The sequence below is a fragment of the Hypomesus nipponensis genome, chromosome 25, assembly GCF_054491055.1.
Source record: "Hypomesus nipponensis isolate SF chromosome 25, ASM5449105v1, whole genome shotgun sequence".
NCBI lineage: Eukaryota > Metazoa > Chordata > Actinopteri > Osmeriformes > Osmeridae > Hypomesus > Hypomesus nipponensis.
The window spans coordinates 11094833-11117224 of NC_140385.1; the positions used below are offsets into that span (position 1 = coordinate 11094833).

Genomic DNA, 22392 nt, shown 5'->3' on the forward strand with positions numbered 1-22392 from the left:
CACCTGTTGTTTCATTACCCCTAAAATATGGGTAATAGGCCTAGTTCCTGTAGTCAACGAGTTGGTTGTTCTCGTTTGTGCATTTTCGTCAACAAACTTGTCAGATAGCCTAATTAGTCTCTCAAGCCAATACTGTTCCATGTTCATTGTGATTTCTAGGCCTAGACAAGTCGCTTGTCCAATGGCTGTGGCTACTATTGCACAATACATTAATCTTGTTAGCAAAGGAGTTGGACCACAGTGTGGTTTAAATTGTTGTTTGTAAGCAAACTGACCAAGTGCTACCATGCAGAGCCAATATACAAAGCACATTTGCCATATGCCATTGTAGATGATTGAGTATAAAAAGGACAGGATGAATTGTACAATTTCTCACTTAAACTTTACAGCTGTTATTATTTGGTGTGAAGCTGTAACAGAAATGACTACTGCATGAAATGTTTTGATCTGTTGGTTTTCACTGACAAGTTATGTTGCTGTGTGTACATAAACTGGTGTGTTGATACTGACTTTGTTGTTGCTTGGCACAATTAATATGATGGCCTACTGTTTTAATATTAAATGGACAGTCTTAACTTGACCAACTGTATTGTAATTTTCTTGTAATGCTCTAATGAGAACCAATAAAATAAATAAATCAACTTTGGATTGTTTTTGAGTGGTAAAGTTTGAGACTGTTGCCAGGATAAACATGGTTGTCTTTGCCTTCATGTATACTCCAGGATATTGAAGAACATGCTGTTCTCAAGCCCAAGTCTGGTAGCTGTTACAGAAGTAAAATGCTATATATTCCAAAGTGGGCAAACCTTGATTAAGGTTAGAGGTGATATGTAATGATTGCTAGGTCAAACATACCATCGTGACGGCAAAAACGATTCACCATAACACAGTACTTGTTCTTCCTTATTGTGTGTGAAAGCACAACTATTATAGGCCACTTGGCTACCTCTTGTGGCGTGTGGTGAGATTGTCATGTATCAAGAAATTGCGCAACATAAATTCAAAGGCGGAAATGCTTCCAGAACTGAATCCATTGAACTAGCTCCCTCTACTGGACACATAATACATGTTAGCAGTGTCAAGTACCCACAGTGCTACCTTGAAGTGGACAAGACCAGATGCATTGGCCCTTTCCACCAGACCTCCAGGTAGTGTGTTTAAGGGGTGGGAAATGGCCCAAAGGCTATTTGAGGGTACTCATTTCATGCAGAGTCATGCATCTTCATGGGGTCAATGTAATTGAAGGATGTGTTTACAATGTCACAGTGACTTCACAGTGAACTATGCTGTCTTACCGCTTCTGTTCATGACCGTCTCTTTTCTGACACAAGGTGTCACATTTCCTAGCAAAGGACCAAGATGCACTTATCAAGGGGAAGCTCTCAGCCACTTACCTCAGTTTTGGCCCGGTAGTGAGTGTTGGTGGGAGAGCGAGCGAGTCTGCAGAGAGAGGGAGGGAGGGGTCGCTCCGTAGCTCGGTAACGATGGAGGATGGCAGGGAGGGAGGGACAAGAGACAGCCGGAGGGTGGGAGAGAACGCGTAACGGCAGGGGAAGGACAGAAGGGACTCCATTTTGACTTCCAGATTGTGGAGCCCGTTGAAATATTCGTCCTTTTTGATTTATGAAAGGTAAGAGATTATCGGAGACGATCAAGGATGTCCCCTTTGGTCTTCATCTTGAGATACCGCTCTTGTTATTAACTGTTAGTACAGGCCTCCCAGTTTTTGAATGCGTGTTGTGTGAATGCTTATCCAGGTGATTTAAGGAAGGAGGCGTGGTGTGGATGGGCAATTTCATGTAGGTTAGTCCAAGGTATAAATGCTCCCATAGCTGGTTGTACTTTTATCCTCTCTTCAGATTCCTTTCCCAACTGCTACCGTGACCTTTGACCTCTTCACCCTCTGATGTCAGCTTTTGTCAGGTGTGAACATACTAAAACAGTCATTGTAACATAACCAAACATACTTGACCAGGTTATTCATATCTATGTTTCTGAATACTTCAGAAACATTGTATTTGATCATGTAAAATCTTCCTTTCAAGCTTTTTTTCCCTTTAAACCCTTGTCCTTTATTTATTTATTGTTATCTATTATCTTACTATTATAGTTCTACTGCCGATGCTCTATTTTATAATGGAGTTCAGATTGAATCATGTGACCAAAGCTAGCCTATCGAGTGCAGTGTAGAATCATCAGATGAGATTCAGAATCACATGGCATGTTTTGAGAGTCCTGCCTGCTTGTCAATCCAAATGCGAAACTCCGTGTTTGAACCTACAGCGTCTAAAATAGACAAGAACAAAAGCAGCGACGTATCAGTTATATACACTGGGCCTGCTGTTATGTCATAACACGAACGACTCTGGGCAAGACGCACACGTTTCAAGGAAGAGCAGTGGAACAAGTAGGTCTTTGACATGAAAGGCATCCCGGAGTTCCACCGGGAGGCACAAGGAGGGAATGTCCTGTTCCCTAACTGTTTGTTTTGATGATGGCGCCGCCCACTTTCCAAGAGTCTTTTCTTTGATCAGGCCCCTCCTCGTCGAGCCATCCGTCACTCTACCCACATGCATCTCTCCCCTGCCTAGTGCTAAGATGCTTTTTATAGCCATATGCATGCGTCATGTTACAGATGCACACAAGCCAGGGGATGCAAGTGCAACAGTTTGCCTCCTTTGAGGGCGCGCACGCGCACACACAGAGGGTTTTGATCGAGATTCGTACTTCTACCGTCCTTGCGGGTGCTTTTGGATCCTGTTTCTGGAACTATCTGGGTGCTAAATTAATTGCACTTGATCCCACCTTCCGTTGCAATCGGCTTAGTATTAATCTGGGCCTCTTTCAACGCGGCCAAGTCTGGTCAGAGCAGCTCCACAGTCTTACTCCCCCGAGTACTGCCCCCGGCGTCCTCTTTCTCTCATTCTCTCTCTCATTCTCTCTCTCATTCTCTCTCTCTCTCTCCCTACTTCTCCTAACCTCTATACCCTCCCTCCCTCGTCTCTGCATCTCCTTCTCATCCTGACTTACTTTCTTTATCAATCTATTCCGCCCACCTCTACTTAATTCTCTCCACTGTGTCAATTTTTGTCACTCCTCGGGTTCCCCTCTCTCTTCCTCTCTATCTCTCCCCTTCACCCACCTTGGTAAGTTTTCCCAAGGTCTCTCTTTCACACGAAACCCTCTTGTTGGCCTGCTTTCCATCCTCCGTTACCCAAATTTCCCCCCTTCCTGCTCTCTTTTCCTCCCCTCGTCGTGTTGTTACAAACAGAGCTGCAGAGACGACCGCATGCTGGCCGTCCGGGGTTTTTTCCTCTCCCTCTTCTCTCCTTTCTTTTCGTTTCTTTGCCCTGCCGCTGTTGTGTTTTCCCTGGCACGGTGCCACCGCCTCTGACCATCTGCCCGTCTCTCTTTTCTCTTTCTCTTTCCCTTTGTCGCTCCTTTTATTCCCCCCCCAACCCCCCCCCCCCCCCGCCCTTTCCTGATGTCAGCGCTGTTATTACAGTGTTTTTTTGGTCCCTTTTTTGATCGCTGGGGAGTGATTCGATTTTCTTCTCCTCTCTTCACCCGTCCCTCCCATCCTCTGTGTTTCTCGCTCACACGCTCCCCCCTCCACGTCCATGCCCGTCTTTCCTCCCCCCACCCCACCCCCTCCCTCCCCCGCCCCCCCCCCTTTCCCTATCTCCCGCCCATAGATTCAAATTGAGGTGTGCATGCTATTTAAAGAGGCGAGACGGAAGAAGCCGGGGTGTTGACAGGAGCCTGAAAAAAGCAGGCCGTCGAGAAACAGGAAGTATCACAGGGCCCGAATCTGGGCAGCCGCAGCAGCGGCGCGGAGCACACACTGTCCAACACAGTCGACACACAGCCCCACTTCCTCCCCTCCTCCCCCTGCCCTCCCCCCGCCCGCCTCCGCGTGCTCAGCCCAGCAAAACAACCCTCCCGCTTATCAGAGAATTATGCGCCCTCCTCCCCCCCCCACCCCCCCCCTCTCTCCCAGCTCGCATGAACGGAGCACATACACAACAGGCTATTCAGCCCCTCTCCGAGTTCTGCCCCACTCCCTCCTCTCTGCCTCTCTCGCTCTCTTTTTCTCCCCTCTCGCTCTTCCGTGCTCTTACTTTGTCTCTCGCCCTTCTGCACACTCCTCCCCTCCCTCCCTCCGCTCGCTCTTTCTCCCTCTCTTTGCCAGTACAGCATGCCTGAGTAGCTGCCTGGAGATGAAGAAGCTAATTAATTTGATTTAGCCGTTCTTTCCCTGGCAGTGGAAAAACCAGACCCCCCCCCCCCCTCCCCACCTCCTTCCACCCCCCCCACCCCCCCCCCCACCCAAAACTGTATCAGTCACCCCTCCCATATGATTTTCCACCCATCCTTTCCAGTCTCTTTTGGCCGTGTTTATTCCCTTTACTCTGGCCCTCCTTCCCTCCCTCACTCCTCTCCCTTTCCCCTGTCCGAGTGGGAGCATTTCAGATGTTCCCAGAGTTGTATATCACACCGGGTTAAAGTATAACACCATTAGTTAGGCGCTTACCTGCGAACCTACCCAAAAATCCTTCACCGCTGTCCCCCCCCCCCCCCCCCCCCCCGAAAAATGGTTTGTGTGACTCGACACAACTGGTCCTGCTCTGCGCACACCCGGGGCCTGCCCCGCTCACCCAAACAGGCTGGCTCATTCTCTCACCGTCGCAGAGAAGATACGAATCACTTAGCCGCCATTTACTGCTGAACCCCATTTGTGTCATCTGATATTGCGGCGGATCCACCCTGCTCCCTAATCTGCTGTGCCACACTACAGCACGTCTGCCATCGAAGCTGTTTGGGGACATCTGCTTAGCGCAGACTAGAAATGATGGAATCAGTGTTTTTATAGAGGGTGGGTTGAATTGCTAGTGGTCGACTCAACTGTCCCAAATTCATGCGTGTTTGTGGTTGCATGTGCTGTGTGCGCTGATGATTTCCTCCAACATGTTTTCTTCTCTTTAGATAACTGTAAAACGGAAACCCTCTTAAGCCTCTTCCTTTCTCTTAGACGGTCAGTTCCTGTATGAACCAGAGGATAACCTCTGCTCAGCCCCACGCCTTGTCCCCGGCCTCTAGGATAGCAGGTCAGCAGCCTCTTTCTCTCACTCACCTCACGCTCAGAACTTTCTGGAAGCATGCTCTTCAGCATCCTCGAAAGCAGATAGGATTTGAACGTGCCGGTCCCAAAATCCATGTGGTGTTTCTAGTGTGCACGCTTAGGTGGGGGAAAGGGTGCAAGTATTGGGACCCAGAGACTGTTTTGGATGTTTATAGGTTTTCTTCTTTAGTCTTCAGGGGGTTCGCAATTAAAGCAGACAGTTATATTTGAGACAAATCTAGATTGCTGTGGTTGCTTTATTAGCTGGCCAGAAATAGGCACGCTGCTTGGTCCACAGAATAGTTTTCAGATATTGAGACATTAGGGTTACAGGCTGACGCCAGGTTGAATACATTGTCTGATTGTGCAAACTGAAATGGTTTCATCGGAATTTCAAATTTCCATGGTAGTGTCCAAAAAAAAAGAAAAAACGGGGTGTTACAGAAAATGCTTTTGTTGCATTGCTTGCAACACATGCATTCCCTGATCCGCTCTTGCATCAAGCGTTGTCGAGCATCTAAAGAAAAACACTTCTAAACGTTCCGATCACACCCTCTTTTGAGCTATCCGATCAACGCCCCCACCCCCCCCGCCCTCTTCTCTGGCTCGGATCTCCCACAAAGATGGCTCCCTTTAGCCTCCCCCATCTTTGCGTATTCAGATGTATGTGTCGCTTGGTAGCACAGCATGAAAAGCTATGATCACGTTTGGGCAAGGCGCCCATGAATAGGGACGGCTGAACGGCGAGACTCCGTCTGAATACAGAGTCGGCGGTGGGCTGCAGGCTCCAGGACGACACAGAGACACGTGCACACTGGGCGGGCAGGCTCCTGCATCGCCCTCACGCCCTCGCGCACACAAGTGATTGTTGTTTTCGCCAACGGCCCCGGAATTGGTCGCGCAGCGGCAGACACGTACGCAGCCTCGCAGGCTCGTTTAGTGTGTGTGTCCCCCCCCCCAATAAAAAAAACAGGTAGGCAGAACTGCCCGCTTCATACACATGCTGCACAGCCCTGTCCCCTCTCCCTTCCTCCCTGTCTCGCAGCCTCCATTGGTGAAAGAGTGCATTCGGAGGGAGAACACCCCCTCCACTCCCCTCCCCCGGCAAAGTTCCTTCAGGAGCCGGAGAGGTCACAGGAGCAACACCCAATCCCAGGACAGTTCCCATGGAGACAAGTGTGGCAGTATACAATGAGAGCTGGAGAGAGAGAGGGAGGGAAAGCGAGGGGAAATAGTGAGGTGGGCGAGAGAAAAAGGGGGGTGGAGGGGGTATGTGTGTGTGTGTGTGTCGTGGAGAGCGTGCAGCATGTAGACGCAGTGCCCAGAAGACTGTTGGGGGAAAGTTAAATAAGAATAGGATCTAGAAATGTTATTTGTTGATCACCTATCTCGCTTGCTCTGATTGTGTCCTGCTCCTGGGTTTGGAGCAGAGCTGCTACTACTCTGTGAGACAGTCCAGGGAGACGATCAGGGAGGCCAGGTATGCACCGTTTAGGGCCAGCAGAGAAATCAGGCCAGGCCTAAGTAAGTCTCTAAAGTTCTATTTTAAACCCGTCAGATCCTTGACTTGATAGTTAGTCCTCCAGGTTTAAGATGCTGTGTCAGTGTTAATGTTTCTGAACAGAAAGTTATTTGCTTTGTGTAATGAGTCAATGGTGTGCAGCACAATATGGACGGTGGTGGTTCAGTGTTTCAGCTGAACACGAAGGCCAAAGTCTACTTGAGGGAGAATTTGACCCAAGGGGGTCCTTAAAGAACTCTGTCACGCAGTGACCTCAAAGACACACCTGACTGAGTGTCCATCTCCCCACATAAACTTGAACCCTTTTAGCAGCGGCTATAAAAATACAGACAGCGTGTCCCTGCCCTTCTCTCTCTCTCTGTTTCTCTCTCTCTCCGTGTCCCTCGTTCTCTCCTCTCTCTTTCCTCGCCCTCTCCTTCTTTCACTTTCCTCTCGCCGTCTGCCTCTCCTTCACCCTTTTACCTCTTTCATTCTCTCCCAGTCTTCCCTCTCGTTCTTTTCTTTCTGTCCACTTCACTTCTTTAGCGGGGAGTGCTTCCATCCGCCATCCGACTATTGTCTTGTTTGCCTTTATTATCTCTCTCTCTCTCTCTCTCTCTCTCTCGCTCTCTCTCTCTCTCTCTCTCTCTCTCTCTCTCTCTCTCTCTCTCTCGCTCTCTCTCTTTCCCCCTCTCTAACTCTCCGTCCATGTCTGTCTGTCTGTCCGGGTGCCCAGTTTTTTTTTACTTGGCATGGCTCCTGTTTGTTTTCAGCCATTTTGGGGACTGGCAGTGCTCGTAACAAACTGCTTAAATGGCGTCCTCTCGCTCGCTCGCTTGCTTCTCCCTCTCTCCCCCTGCTTCTCCCTCCCTCTCCCTATCACTGGGCTTTGTGTATATAAAGTAGTGTGTGTGTGTGTGTCTGCCTGTTAGTGTGTATGTGGAGAACAACACTTCCAAATAAAAAGAAGATTGGATTCAGAGGGGGTAGGGGAGCGGGGTGGGGGGGGGTGGGGGTGGTGGGGGGGGTGGGGGGGGTGGGGGGGTGGGGGGGGCAGAGGCGAAGAGAGAATAGAGGGGGGGATTCACTTGCTGGAAAAGGCAAAAACACTGAGAATCATGTGTCAGAGGCAAAACTGAAGTAAGAGAGGGAAAGACAGGGGAGAGCATGCGAGAGAGTGAAGGGGGGGGGGAGGAGGGAGGGAGGGAAAGAGAGAGAGTCAGAGTGTGAGAGTCGCTCCTGCCCTCTGTCTTCGCACACTGCTGCCTGCCTGTGTGTGCGCCGTGTGCGCCGTGTTTCCCCGCGCTCTCGCAAGCGCCTGCACGCACGCACGCACGCAGACGCACGCGCACACACTCTCCGCGCGCAACCGCGGACCGAGGGCGAGAGAGCGAGCGAGTGAGAGAGAGAGGGAGAGAGGGGAGAGGGAGAACACATCGCAGCAGAGATGCAGCAGGAGGTTTTCCGAGGTACGTTCTCTTGTTGTGTGCTTGTCTACCGAAGAGAGAGAAAGAGAGAGAGAGAGAGAGAGCGAGAGAGAGAAAGAGAGAGGCTGAATATGTCCTCTCTTTTTCCTGCTTGTTTTTCTCAGTCATGCCGTTGCTGGGGTTGTTGTTTTGTATGCAAGGAAGAGTGCAAACTCGCGGTTTATTTAATACGTGTGCAGTGTTTGAGTGCATGTGGCTGTGTGCGTTTGTGCCTGTGTACTGGTGTGTTTGCCTTTGCGTGTCTGTGCTTGTGTGTGTTTGTGTGTGTGTGTGTGTGTGGCGCCTATAAGAGGCCTTGTCTCTCATCCTCCCCTCTGTCGCTAGCTCGCCACGCAGTTCTTTTTCAGGAGCGATGACTCGTTTAGAGATTGTGATGAAACTTCTAATTTCTCGTCGTCTTTCGCGTCCCAGTCGATCGTCCCGGATTGGGGGGCTAGCCGCTGTGCGTCAGTACAACCGTTAGACGTGACGTGTGTTTTTGTGTTTAGGGAAACCTTAATCCATAACCGCGATGGCTGAATCCCTTCCATCGAAACCGCTTACAAAATCACAGAGTTGGGGACAAACTTGAACATACACGCTGATATTTCCTTATACTATAACTTGGATTAATCTTTTCTTGCCCCTCTTGTGTCGTTGGCCCATTAACCAAGTATCCCTGACCAGTTTATTTTTGTTGGGGTGGCGGTGGTGGGGAGTTTGTCTCTAAAACATGGAGGACATTTTGACGTCACAGTCCTGTTGTTGCGGCCCTCACTCCAACCCTTATTTTTTTCCAAAACAACAGTCCGTGCGCCAACTATTCCACATTCCTCGTCTCCATGGTCGCCACAGCAAACCTCCTCGGCCCCAATGTATGGGAAATTTGACCCACAATGCCACAGGGCATTCCCGTTCAAAGGTCAGGTGATAGGAAGCCTCATGTGCGTCTGAACTGTCGATGAGCTGGTGTCAGGTTTTCTCTTTTGACTGGTTCACATCACCTCAGTCTGACATGCAAGCAATGAAGGCCAAAAAATGTCAGAAGTGTTTCTTCGTATCAAAGGATGTTTTGAAACTTCCCCAGCCTCAGCTGACTAATGTTTACCAACCGTATGTTTCATGTATGTTAGTAGCATGCTGGATGTGGAAGGTTTATTCTATTGTTACTGGTGCATGTTTCGCAAGTCATGTTCTGGCCCTGAGGGGCTAACGCAATAAAGTCGAGAGCTGTTGTAGCAACCGCGTCAAGGGGCAGCGGTACACACGTAGGAGTGGGGCCTTGGGAGGGGGGAAGGGGGGTGGGGGGGACATCAGAGTGGCACACGGTGTTACCAAAGCTGTCATCTCACCCATGGAGCCATATGAATGAACCTGGCCGTTCGTACAGCGCTTCCCCAGCCTCGCAAACACGTCAGTGTGGACCCTGAGCCTTCTGACTTTTGTAAACACGGTAAGGGCATTTTCACAGAGCGGCCATGTGCAAAATTGAAAATGATTTTTTTTTTTTTGGGGGGGGGGGGGGGCTGCTTTGAGAAGGTCACCGGTGTAGTGTTACCACTCTCCTGAGGTACTTTTTTCGGGGTCTTCTACCCCGCTCCTAATGCTTCCCATTATTGTGTTACAGAGGCAGAATTAGCTGAATTATGTGGTGGCTTGAAAGCTAACGGAGCGGAGAGAGGACGGATGAAACGCGGGCAGGCTTTCTGATGCGTGGAGTGGCATGCAAAATCACGGTGCTACCACTGTTTATTCAAGAAGGGGGTGTGAGGGTGTCAGGGTCAGGGAAGAGGCGCAGACAAGCTGAGCAGGATCTGAAAGCCAAGGAAACCCGTGAAATCCGGACAAGCAAGAGACACACTTGAAGTCACACTACCCCACCCCCCCCACCTCTTTCCTTTTCTCCCTCATCATACCTCCCTGCACCCACCCTCTCAACCACTCCCTGGCTGGTACCAACCACATCTTGTTTTCTTCCTTCCTCCCCTCTTTAGCCCCATCTGGTTGGCTGCGCCATGCTTTCTTGAGCCAGGGGGTTGTGCAGAGTTCAATACCTCTCTTCCTAACGATGCCCCCCCCCCCCCACCCCATCATCCATCCCACCCACCCCCCTTTTCACAGCCTTACTGCTGTCTTAATGGTTGCCCCCCCCCCTCCCCCCAGCTGGCCACTCTTGGGAGAGAGAGGTCCCAACCGACAACCTCCCATTTCCACATGCCCCCGTTCCACTGCCGGCTCACAGGCTGGAACGGCGTGGGCCCCAAAATTGTTTCCTCCAGCGTGCGGCCCCTACTCTAACCTCCACCTACCGCCCGGTGCACCACTGCAAAATAAACCAGAGTTTGTAGTGGGGAACACAGGCCTTATTCATTTGTCCTCTTTTTGTTCATCAGGGTAACATGTTCTCACATGCTTAATTCCTTGCCGGAGTCAAGATTGTGTCTGTCGAGAGAAACGCTAGTTTGTCAGTTTGTCGTACTCCAGCAGTGCACCTGTTCTCGCTGTTCTTTTCTGTTTCGCAGTGCCACCAGTATTAATAGATGGAACAGACCTTGGGCAGACATGTTTGTTTGTGCGGAACATCCCGTCTCAAAGAAGCTCTGGGCTGCTTTTTTTGTGCGAGAAAGGTGCTCTGAGGTTCAGGCACTTATGTGTGTGTGTGTACGTGCGTGGGTGGGTGGGTGTATCCAAATTGTGTGTGTGTCTCTGTATTTGAACCCCCCCCCACACACACACACACACACTCCTCACCCACCACCTCCCCTTGTCACGCTTGGCCAGGCTGTTGTGCGGAGGGCTTGTTTGTGGAGAAGCAGTGCGTGCGTCACAGGGAGATGAAGAGGAATAGCGCGGGGGCGGCAGACGCATTTACCCCCCCACCCCCTTCTGCCGTCCGCGGCGCAAACGCCAGAAAGAATCGTGACATTTTTAGCCCTGGCGCTGTCTCTCGCCTCGTCGGCCACCTCCTAGCCTGCTGGCGCCTCGTTGAAGGGGTTTCCCGCTCCGCGCGAGAAGGATCGTGGCTTTTAACACTGCTAACTCAACTCTATGCCTACTTTCTGATATACCACACTTGTCATTGTGTCTCAGCATGACTGGAGATTCTCAGTGATGTTAACATAGGTTTGGGAGTTACACAGTCACATTTTCCTCCCTCTGGTTGTGTGTTTGTGTACTGTGTGTGTGTGTGCGTCCATTCCAGTTGTGTAGCCTTCCCCCTGTCTTTCTCTTATCCAAGCCTCTGGCATTGTTTGTTCCACCTGTGCCCTATCTCTGTGACTTTGTGATACTCTGTTTCACCCTTTAGTTTTGCATGTCATTTACAACCAAGTCCCATCCGTGTAGGAGTCGTTTGTTTACATCGGCCTGCTTCTGTTGCCCGCAGGTTTGTGCATGCGTGTATGCGTTGGGTCGCCTGTGTTTGTGTGTCTGTCTGTCCGCCTGCGCTGTGCCTGTGCGTTCCTGTTTTGGGCTTTTCTCTCTCTCTCTCTCTCTTTCTCTCTCTCTCTCTCTCTCTCTCTCTCTCTCTCTCTCTCTCTCTCTCTCTCTCTCTCTCTCTCTCTCTGTCTCTCTCTCTCTCTTTCTCTCCCTCCTCTTCCCTCTGCAATAACAGTGCTGACCTAGTTTCTGCCTGTTCAGGGCTGCCTGTGGAATTTTACAGAGGCCTGCCTTCCTGGCTGCCTCGCTGCTTGAAAACGCAGGCAGAAAAGCATGACTGGGGTTTTTTCTTCGTGTCGCATCGTTTAGGCCTCAGCAGCCACCAATCCCCCCCCCCCCCCACTCCTGCGCCTCCCACTCCCCAATCTGCAGCACCTCACAAAATAGCCCACCGTGTTAAATAAGTAATAACAGTAAAATGGCCTATCGCAGATGTGTCCGGAGGTAGCACGTGAACACATTTCAGGAGGACAGTCTCAGCCGCTCACGGCTGCTGACTCAGAATGGAAATGGGGGGGAAAGCGTCGCCGTCGACCGCCGTTTGTCCTCTTAGCTGCGCGATGGAACCGGATGGAGAGGGCGGAAAAACAACACTTCTTCACCCCACCTCCTCTCACTCCTCTCTCTCCGTCTTTCCTCCCCCTTTCTTTCACTTCCTTCTCCTTCCTTCCCTCCCTCCCCCCTGCCTTCACAAATAATGGTTAGAGTCATGCCCGGCAGATACTAGCCACTGCCAGGAATGGCTAACAAGCCTGTGATCGTAATCACCCCCCGCCCCCCTCCTCCCCCCGCCCCCCCATTCTCCCCATTCCTTGTTCACTCAGACAGCCAGCCTATTTTTAAGTTAGCACGGCCAGTGAATGCCAGTCAACACTCTATTCCTGTGGAATCTCGATGAAATCTGGAAACGCCTTCCAATTATGCAACGGGAATGTCGCGTCAATGCTGAGATGGATCCCCGGGACGCCGCTGAAAAAAGGACTCGGCCGCCGTGGCTGGGACTGAAATCTAAACCAGCGGCGCTGCAAATTCCTCCCACCCCTCTTTTTTCTCTCCCTCTCCCTCCCTTGTCGCCATTCCTGACTCACATTTGAAGTCTCGAGGCTTTAGAGATCAGCCTTTCCTTATTGTTTTTCCTACGTGCTTTCCCTTTCAAAAGCGGTTTTGTTTGCGTGATGACAGGTAATGCTGAGGCGCTTGTCGCTCTTGTTAAACATTTTGTTTTCTTTTTGAGAATGTCGTCCGTGTGTTTTTATCCCTAACGCATTGTTCTTGTTATGTCGCAGGTTTCGGGGGCTGGTCATGGTGTCCAGGGTGGTGCACTGGGACCCTCTCCGTGCGGGCCTCCTCCTGTCACGCCTGAGCGAGCAGCACCTGGCTGCCGGGGCCTCCCCCACCCCGCGACACGTTCCACACTTCCACCAGCCGCTGCATCAGTCCTCTTCCCCGCCAGCGGCTAACGCTACCGATCGATTCAGTTCTCTCTGGGCCGCCCACGTCTGGACGGACCCCACCACCACCGCCTGTGCCCCTCTTGAGTTCCTGGCACGCCAGCCTGCCCACGATTACCACAACCCCATAGGTCACTGTCGGAGGCGGAGACCTGCCTGTCTGACTGGGGGCTAGAGGAGATGAAGGGCAAGAGCAGACAGGGAGGCTGGGGGGGAGAGGCCATGACCATGGAGGGGCTGGAGGACGCGGCCGACGGGCCCAAGAACGCCAAGATCACCCTCAGCTTCCCGCTCAGCGCCGCCCTGCCGGCCGCGCTCTCTGTTCAGAACCACTGTCGGGCCGCCCCCGCCTCCCCTTCCCCCCGCCGCCGCCCTTCCTCCTCCATGGCAGCCTCCAAGGCCTCGGACGAGGGCTCACTGTGGAAGCTAGACGCCACCACCGACGTGAAGCACCGGCCCTTTAAGCCGCCGCGGCACGACCAATCTCCGTCCTCTTCCTCCTCCTCGTCACCCTCCTCTTCCTCGTCTCCCATAGATCTTACGGCACTGGTGAGGAAGGACATCAAATCTCCTCCACCGCTAAAATGTTCCAAAGTCCAAAGTCCAGACTCTCAGTTCCATCGATTTCCCGCGCGGCCCACTAACGGCTCTACTGGGGGCTACCTGGGGGAGGGGAGGGGGGAGAGACACAGACTAGCCAATGGCCCCGCCTCCCCTTCTGAGACTGCCAAGATCCTCTTCAACCTGAGCACTGTGCCCTATCAGGGCCAGAGGGGCGGAGACACAGAGAGGAAGGAGAGAGCCAGCTTACCGGGGAAACAAGGAGGGAGAGTGGGAGTCAGCCCCCATGGACACAGCCTCCACCCGCCTCCCCTCCACCTCCCTCCTCCTCTACCCTCTCTCCCAACCGAAGCCCTTACCCCTCCCCACCACCCGGTCTCCTTCTCCTCCTCTTCCTCCTCCCCCCCGGGTGGCCAGAAGCCAGAGCTGATCTGCGGGGTGTGCCACCGCCTTTTCAGCTCCGCCTCCTCCCTGACGGTGCACATGCGGCTGCACCGCGGGGGACGCGCCCTCAGCTGCCGCCACTGTGGCAAAGCCTTCATCCACAACAAGAGACTGCAGTCCCACGAGGCCTCCTGTCGCCAGCCTCTGCCCCAGGCCGCCGCACTCCCCCCCAGCCTGTCCCCCGGCCGGCCCCCCCTTCCCATCCAGCCCAAAGAGGAGCCCTTGGAGGAGGGGGAGGTGAGGATCGAGGGCGGCGTAGTCGTGGGGGCGGAGGGAGTGGAGAGCAGCGGCAAAGCACAGCTGGCCGAGAAAAAGGCCTGCGGTCTCCTGGTGGATCAGGAGGCCGACGCAGAGTCAGGGGAGCTGCTTGCAGGAGACGATAACCACCATTTTGTGAAGGTGGTGGACGGCCACATCATCTACTTCTGCAGGGTGTGCGAGCGCTCGTACATGACCCTGTCCAGCCTCAAGCGCCACTCCAACGTACACTCGTGGCGCCGCAAGTACCCGTGTCACTTCTGCGACAAGGTGTTCGCCCTGGCCGAATACCGGACCAAGCACGAGGTGTGGCACACGGGGGAGCGCCGCTACCAGTGCATCTTCTGCTGGGACGCCTTCGCCACCTACTACAACCTCAAGACCCACCAGAAGGCCATCCACGGCATCAGCCCGGGTCTCATCTCCAGCGAGAAAACGGCCAACGGCGGCTACAAGCAGAAAGTCAACGCGCTCAAGCTCTACCGCCTGCTACCCATGCGCTCCCAGAAGAGACCCTACAAAACCTACAGTGACACGCTCCCCGATGGGCTCCTCCTCTCCTCCGGAGACCCCCTCCCCCTCCCCCTATCCCTAGACTGCGCCCGGCCCAACTCCCTGGGCCTTACCGGCGGCACGCGCCCAAAGACCGTCAAGCCTGACCCGGACGCTTTCCCCGATGGCTTCCCCGTCTCGATAAGCTTGGAGCGGGGGGAGATCTCCACACGTGCCCCCTTCCCTCAGACAGACTTGAAGAGGTGTGATAGAGAGGCGTCAGATCCGGAGAGAGCCAGCAGCAGTGGCGCCTCCAAAATGGCCGCAAGCAGCAAGTCCAAAACACCCAAGGGTAGCCGCAGTACAGAACTGACCGGGTCCTCTGTCATAACTTACGGACACTCTAAACCCTCCGTCATAGTGCACGGCACTACCGTGTCGTCCTCCGTCATAGTCCATAGCAACCAGGTCGCCAAAAGCCCTCTGGGTAGCCCCTCCCCTGAAGCAAACGCTAGTCAGATCCTTCCCAAGGCTGGGCCGAGGCCAAACAGAAACCACAGGGAGAGTACCGACAGCCACAGGAAGAGGTCCCGGGACGGTTCAGACACAGCAGAGGAAGGCTCCGGGAAGAGCCGACAGGAAGCAGAAAATGGCCGGTCCCATCACAAATCGCGCAAGTCCCACAGCAGGAGCGACAGCTCCGCCTCCAGGCGCTCCTCCTCTCCTGGGGAGGCGTGCGGCCAGAGGGGGGCAGGGCCGCTGTGCCAGATCACGGTGCGGATCGGCGAGGAGGCCATCGTCAAGCGCAGCATCTCCGAGACAGACCTCCGGCGAGACAAGAGCCCCCACCCTCCCAAAACCAAACGGACCGAGCCGTCGCCGCAAGACACCAAGGAGCCTCGTCACTCTCACCACCACCACCACCACAAGCACCGCGGTCACCGCAGCTCCAGCCTCGGGGCCGAAGCAGAGAAAGACGTAGGAGGGGAGGGGGAGCCCAGGAAGAAGAGTCCCAAACCTCCGGGGAAGGTCAGGGAATACTACTTCCGTCAGGAAGTGCGTGAGCAGGAGGAAAGCGACGACGATGGGGAGGACAATCTGTGGAGGCCCTACTACGCTTACAAGCCCAAGAGGAAGGGCCAAGTTCCTGTCCAGAAGACCAGGAGCTGGCAACGCAAGCTGCACCACAAGCGCTCCCTTCGCCTGATGAGGAGGGCCGAGAGACTCATGACCCATGTCAACAAGGAGGCGGAGAGGCCGGACGAAGAGGAGGAAGCGGAGGAGGACGAGGAGGAGGAAGTTGCGGGGGAAGAGAGAAAGGCAGAAGTGGAGAAGGAGGAGGAAATGGAGGAAGAGGATGGGGAGGTGAGAGGGGATGAGGGCAAGGCGGAAGACCACATGCTTGATGAGGACAGAAAAACAACAGACTCGTCCTCAGTTCCCTCTAAGGAGAAGGACAAACAGTCGGCCGGTGCAGAAACGGGGGGCGATCGCGCCACACTCGACGAACACCTGCTTCCTTCTCCTCCCAGTATCCCCCTGTCTACCTCAGCCTCTCCGGTGGGAATAAAACGGCGGCCCTGGTCCAATGACAACGCCTCGGAATGCGGTACATGCGGTTGCTGGTTCTCCAGTCCGAGGAAACGGGACAAACATGAACTGAGCCACCTGTTGGAGTTTGTCTGCCTGCACTGCCGGGCTCCCTTTCCCTCAAGAGATAAACTGGAAGACCACCAGAAGACCCAGCACCCCAAAGCCTCAGAGCCCCAATCCCTGCTGCCCAAAGTGGGTTGCGAGGAGACGGAGCCCGAGAAAGAGAGAGGTCAGGAGGAGAGAGAGAGTAGGGCGCTAGCGAAGAGCACGTCCAGTCCCGGCCGCCTGAGCCGGAGAGCGTTAGCGAGACACACCTGCCCCCAGTGTCACAAGGTGTGTAAAACGTCGTCGGCGTTGACTCGCCACGTTCGACGTCACGAGTTAAGCAGCTCTCCTGAGAGAGAAGAGACACAGCCAGAGCCAAACACAGCAGAGACAGCAGTTAGCCCTGTAAACAAAGACCCAGACAGGGGTGCTGACCAGGTTCCCATGGCCCAGTCTATCCCAGTTATCAGCTACTCTACACCCGATCCACCCAGCATCAGTAGAGAGTGCTTAGAGCCCAAGGGGAATGAGAGCGAGACTTGCGAGGTCAAAGCAGAACACCAAACCGTCATCAATCAGATTGCACCATGCGACAACTCAGAAGTCAAAGAACTCAGTGCCCCTGTCCTCGAGAGGGGGCCAAGTCCACACCTTATAAAGCTTTCCCCTGACAGTCCAGCCACACATCCCTACCTTCCCACCCTTACCCCATGCCGGCCCAAATTATTCCCCCCTGCTGCACCCCCAACCCTCAAGGGGGTTCTGGTCATGAGTGGATCCGAATGTCTGGATTTCCGGACCCCCAAGAAGAGGAACCTAGACGGACAGCTTAACAGGATACCCAGCCCGGCAGGCCACACGGGGCATGTGAACGCCACTCCAAACACGCCCATGACCTGTCAGGCCCAAATCAAAAGCGCCGCCCCGAATGTTCCCATGGCAACAGCTCCCGGCGTAGTCGTCAGTTGCGTGAAGCGGGAAGTCATCGCAGAGAGGGAGAAGCCAGGGAAGAACGTTTTCCTTCCGGCCAGTTACGAGGGCTCGTCCTCATTGGCTCAGGATCTTAGGGTCATGCCCCTGTCGAGGAGCCCCTCCCCTAGTGAAGCACAAGACCTCACCATGTCCTCCATGCTAGCTAGAGAGTGGGAGAGAAAGAGGGAGATGGAAATAGAGCGGGACAGGCAGATGCAAAGAGAGAGAGAAAGGGAGATGGAACGGGAAAGTCACAGGGAGAGGGAAAAGGAAAGGGAGAGGCAGAGGGAGAGGCACAGAGAGAGGGAGAGGGAGATGGAGAGAGAGAAGGCTCAGCACACTAGGGGGTTGTGCCATCCTCCCCTGGAGCAGACCAGAGACCCGGAAGAGACCCTCCTCGTACCCAAAGAGGAGCCGATCAGCCCTGCTCCGTCCCCACAACGCATCGCCACTCAAACCACTAGTAACAGCCCCCTCGCACAGAGACGACCCCCCAAGTCCCCTCGCCGCTCCCCCACTGCCATGGATCTGTTGGTCCAGGTCAACCGCCAGGCCCAGGCCGCCAAGGCTGCCCAGGCTTCGCACGCAACCCGGGGACCCGACAGGCTCCAACTACCCACGGGGACATCCGGCTGCAGCGACCGACCCTCGGCCCATGCCTTGCTCCTCCCCCGTGCACCACTCCCCGAGCCTGTGAGCAGCCCCAGGGAAACCCACCGCCGGGAGGCCGAGGCGGGGGGCTACCCCGCCCAGGAGTTACCCTTGCCCCTTATCGTTCCAGGAGGTTACCGCTCGGGGAAGAAACAGGAGGAGAACCTCCTGGTGTCCTACCCTACGGGGTCCTTTCCCTTTGGCCCGCTGGGGAAGATGGTCCCCAATGGGGATCTGGCCAAGCTGCCCTTCTACCCCGACCCCTATCACCTCCTGTATGGGCCCCAGCTGCTGGCATACCCCTATAACCTGGCCGCCCTGCCCATGGCCCTGAACATGATGGCTCCTGGGGCGGACAAGGTGGAGCCCCTGCCCTTCCTCCCAGCCCTCTTTAACTACGCCGCAGCTGCAGGCCCTTACATGGGCGCGGTACCCCATCCCCTGGTAGCCAACCCCAATCTGTACAACAGTAATGGTGGTGGCAGCAAGAAGCAGCGAGACAGCAGCAACGGCAAGCCGTAGCGATACAGGAAAAGACAGGAATATTTCAAAATGGAGGATCTAGGGGCTTGTGATGGAGGACAGGATAGCGAGAGCCGCTTCTTGGGGTTACTGGGTACCCTTGTACTGTCTCCGCTGCCTCTCTGTTTGTGACGTAGCAATCAGAACTCGGCGCCAAACTAGGAGGGAGGGGGGGGGGGAGCGGGAGGAGAGGAAACGGAGGAATTGGGCAAGGGAAAAGAGGAGTGAAGATACCAGACAGATACCTACAGTATACAGACAGATACACAGCGACTTAGCAATCGCCCTCTCGCTTCCAGTTCACCCCCTCTTCCGTTCTCCCGTCTTTTCTGTGTTGTAGTTCTAGAGCTTGATTAATTGTCCTCTCTCTCACTCGTTATGGTAATATGTATAATCTAAGAATAATAACTGCTAACAGGGTGTATGTTTTTTGTTTTGTTTTGCTAAAACCTTCTCAGTCTGCTTCCCTTTATATCGGGCACATAATGAGGACGTCATCTCCGCAGGAACGAGGCTGGGTTCTAATCTAGACAGCGAAAGGGAACCCGAATGAAAAGTCCTCGCATGACACAGTCGGAGTTTGAGCATTAACCAACACTGCGTGTGTTGTGTGCGTGCGTGCGGGAGGGAGACTGCTTGTGCAAACAAATGCACTCGAGCTGTCTGTGAGAGGAAAACGTAAGCCTTTACATGAACAGTTAGCTTGTCTGTTCGTGGACCGTATGTTTGGTCTGTACGCGAGTCCCTTCATGCTCGCGCCACACGTGTGTGCATCAAAAGCCGCCTGATGTAAAGGCAATGATCATTCCGTTTGGTTCGGAGGCGAAAAGCAGCATTCCTACAACAGATGGTCTAGCCGTTGTAGGGCAGTGCATATAAGTGCAATAGAAGTGATTCTTCCGGATCCAAACCGCCAAGCTGATGGTTTGAGTAAAGTTTTTACATGTGACACTTGACAGATCCAGTGAGTGTGTAATATCGGAAACGAACCCCAAACTTTGCCGGGCAGTATGACATGCTGTCACAGTTTGCCCAAGGCCCATCATGTATCATGTTAGTTTTCACCTTAGCAGCATGTGCACACACAAGCTAGAAAGGCCTCTAAGGTTGGCGGAAGCTTGACCCACTTGTAGCTGATTTGGACATGTAGCTGGCCACTGGGCAAGAATAGTAGGCTAGTATAGAGACCATTGCACTTCCAGTCCTCCATGTACTCATCTCATTTCTTCCAAGGATATAAAAAAGAAGAACAGAATAAAGTCAGAGAACCTTCATCTTCAGTGGCCTTTTCCTCTCCCTGGCTCCCCCTGGTGTGCACCAAAGACACACTCCATTTTCTAAGCCAGGTTGAAGAGAGTGAGAGTTAGGAAGGGAAACAGTAAATGGATTCAGGGTAGGGTCATTTCTGTGATGTTTGTAGAGGGAGAGAGGGGAAGCCATAGTTAGGTCATCGCCTGCCCTCCATGGGGCCTCCTAGATAGGCTGAAAATGGCAGCTCTCCTCTTACTGAGAGGACAGGAAGACGCGAATATCAGGACGCCGGGGAGGGCTTGGAGGTTTGCGTCCAGGCTATCCTCTCTTTATTCCTCTCTGAACAGAGAAGTGGGGAAGGGTGTCTCTCCCTCTCAGCTGGGGTGAGACAGGGCGTAGCAGCCAGTCATGGTGGTGTCTGAGATCCCCAAAATGTCCAGGACTTCTGTGTCTCTCTGTACATTTGTTTCTTTACTTTTTTTTTGTTACACTGTTGTTTGTTTTGTTTATATTACACCTCCCCCCCTTTTTGCAAGATGGACGTGGCCTCAGCAAAAGGGAGGGTGTTGAGTACTCTTAAATATGAATGTAATTGTAGTCATGAGGTTAATGAAGTACAAACTGCATTAAAGGTAGACGGATTTCTGTTTTTTCCGACTTGAAAAATAACCAGTTAAGTAACCGTTATGAAGTCTGATATGCATATATACAGTAGTCCTAGGAACATGTCAATAAACTTGGGTTCTGTATCCACAAAGCATGAGCAAAACACGCTTCCTAACAGTCTATATCCTCTGGTGTCAACAAACTCTCACTTTGTCCGCACAATGTCGGTTTCTCTTTCCTTTCTGCTTTTTTTCTCTCTTCATTTTCTTCTCCTCTATCTCGATCTTCCACGTCTCTTTTGCTTCATTTGTTCTGGGGTCTGGCATAGAACCCCCCCCCCCCCCCTTCAAAAAGAGCAGCTGTCACCTTTATTTCTCACAGTCACTATGGGAGTTGTCCAGTTACTCCCCCCTCCAAACTCTCAAACTCACACACACACTTTACACTGCCTCTTTGAAGCGTGAATGTGTGTGTGTGAACCCCAACACTGTTCGTTTCAGGCAGGAGAGCAAGAAATACCACAGCGTGACCAACCACAGGGGCTCATAGGCCTCTCCTTCGATGTAGTTGCGGGCCGTGCGCGTGTGTATGTGTGTGTGCATGCGTGCAGGTGTATGTATGTGTGGGTTTGTGTGTGTGGGAGTGAAGGAGTGTTGGGAAAAAAATCTGTTTGAAAAAGAAAACCAAAACAAATCTGCCTAAGCAGAATATCCCATGGGGGCATCTGTTTTCAACTGACTTTTTCAAGGGTTGAGTTTCAATGTAGCCCTCTTTGGCCCAGCCTTGCTGTAAAGACTCCACATATAACCTACCTTAAGCCATTTATAAATGGATACATAGGTGTTTTTGGACCATTTCTTATGCCATAGTTTGCCGTCACAGACCAAAAGCAAGTAACTTGTTGAAATAGAGCGAAGGACCTGGTATCTGGTGGTGATACACATATATTCATAGTGTTTAATTCATATGAATGTGCCTCTGCTTTGATATTTACGATATTAGCAACTATAGATTTGGCAGATTTCAACTGACAAGGTGCCTTTTAATGGCATAAGAAATTGAGATAGTTTGTAAGTGAATGAACTAAATGGCAAACGATTCGGAGAAAGATCTTGTGGCTTAGTTTACTACAGTATGAAGCTGGTCATAGTTTTAGGGGTGTGGCTAAACTGTTTGGTATTGTGTACATGTTTAGGTAATACTGTGCCATAGAGTCCACAAATATTTTAACTGTTATTTTTAAAAGATGTTATAATGTTGCTTGATGACTTTGTCTTTAGATTTGATACAACGGCTTGTAGCCACATCTACCCTTAGTCTGTTGTCTATTTTCTTCCATTTTTATTTCACTCTTTCCTCATGTTCCCTTGTCTCCTCCTATTTCTCCCTGCTGCAATCAAACAAATAAAGTATTAACCTGATGACCCAACAAATCATGGTTGAGAGTTGTAACATGTTTAAAAAGAACATTGGCTATACTATCCACTCAGTATAAAGGAATCTTGTGTAACTATAACTGTTAAAAGTATAGTGATGTTCATCAATAAAGCTTGGTCTTCTATCTTTATGTACATTTTATGAGCCATAAAGAGAAGTTGGAATAATACATGTCTGGTATACAAATGAATGCCTGTATATTATATGTATATGAATACATGTAAGCTACAATGTATCAATAGTTGCAAATATTGGGTTAAATCCTTGAGTGGGCTGGGTTAGGAGAAGGTAAATTAAAGGTTGGTGAGTAGACTAGTTGTGGTTGAATTGACAATTGACCTTTCGCCAAAGTAGAAACATCACTGAATCTTAACTCAACACGTGTCGCATGCAGACTCAAATATTGTTTTGACCGTACAGTATGTGTGCGACCTTTTCTCCCCAAAACCCTTCTTGTAATAATGGGAGTTAAACATGACTTCCAGTGATATGCTGACAAGCATTAGAGAACATATTTTAACTTATTACTTGTTATTGTTATTTGTAACTGATGACATTGATTCATATTAGGTAACTTCTTTA

General features: G+C 52.2%; 1 protein-coding gene across 1 annotated transcript; it reads left to right on the forward strand.

The window, feature by feature from the left end:
- The first annotated feature begins 7841 nt into the window (after positions 1-7841).
- On the forward strand, positions 7842-21934 carry zbtb4 (zinc finger and BTB domain containing 4). The gene is given in 3 exon segments (XM_084691450.1): positions 7842-8092; positions 12814-13096; positions 13099-21934. Coding segments are annotated over 2 exon segments (5685 nt in total). The 5' UTR covers positions 7842-8092; positions 12814-12829; the 3' UTR covers positions 18517-21934.
- The last annotated feature ends 458 nt before the right edge of the window (positions 21935-22392 follow it).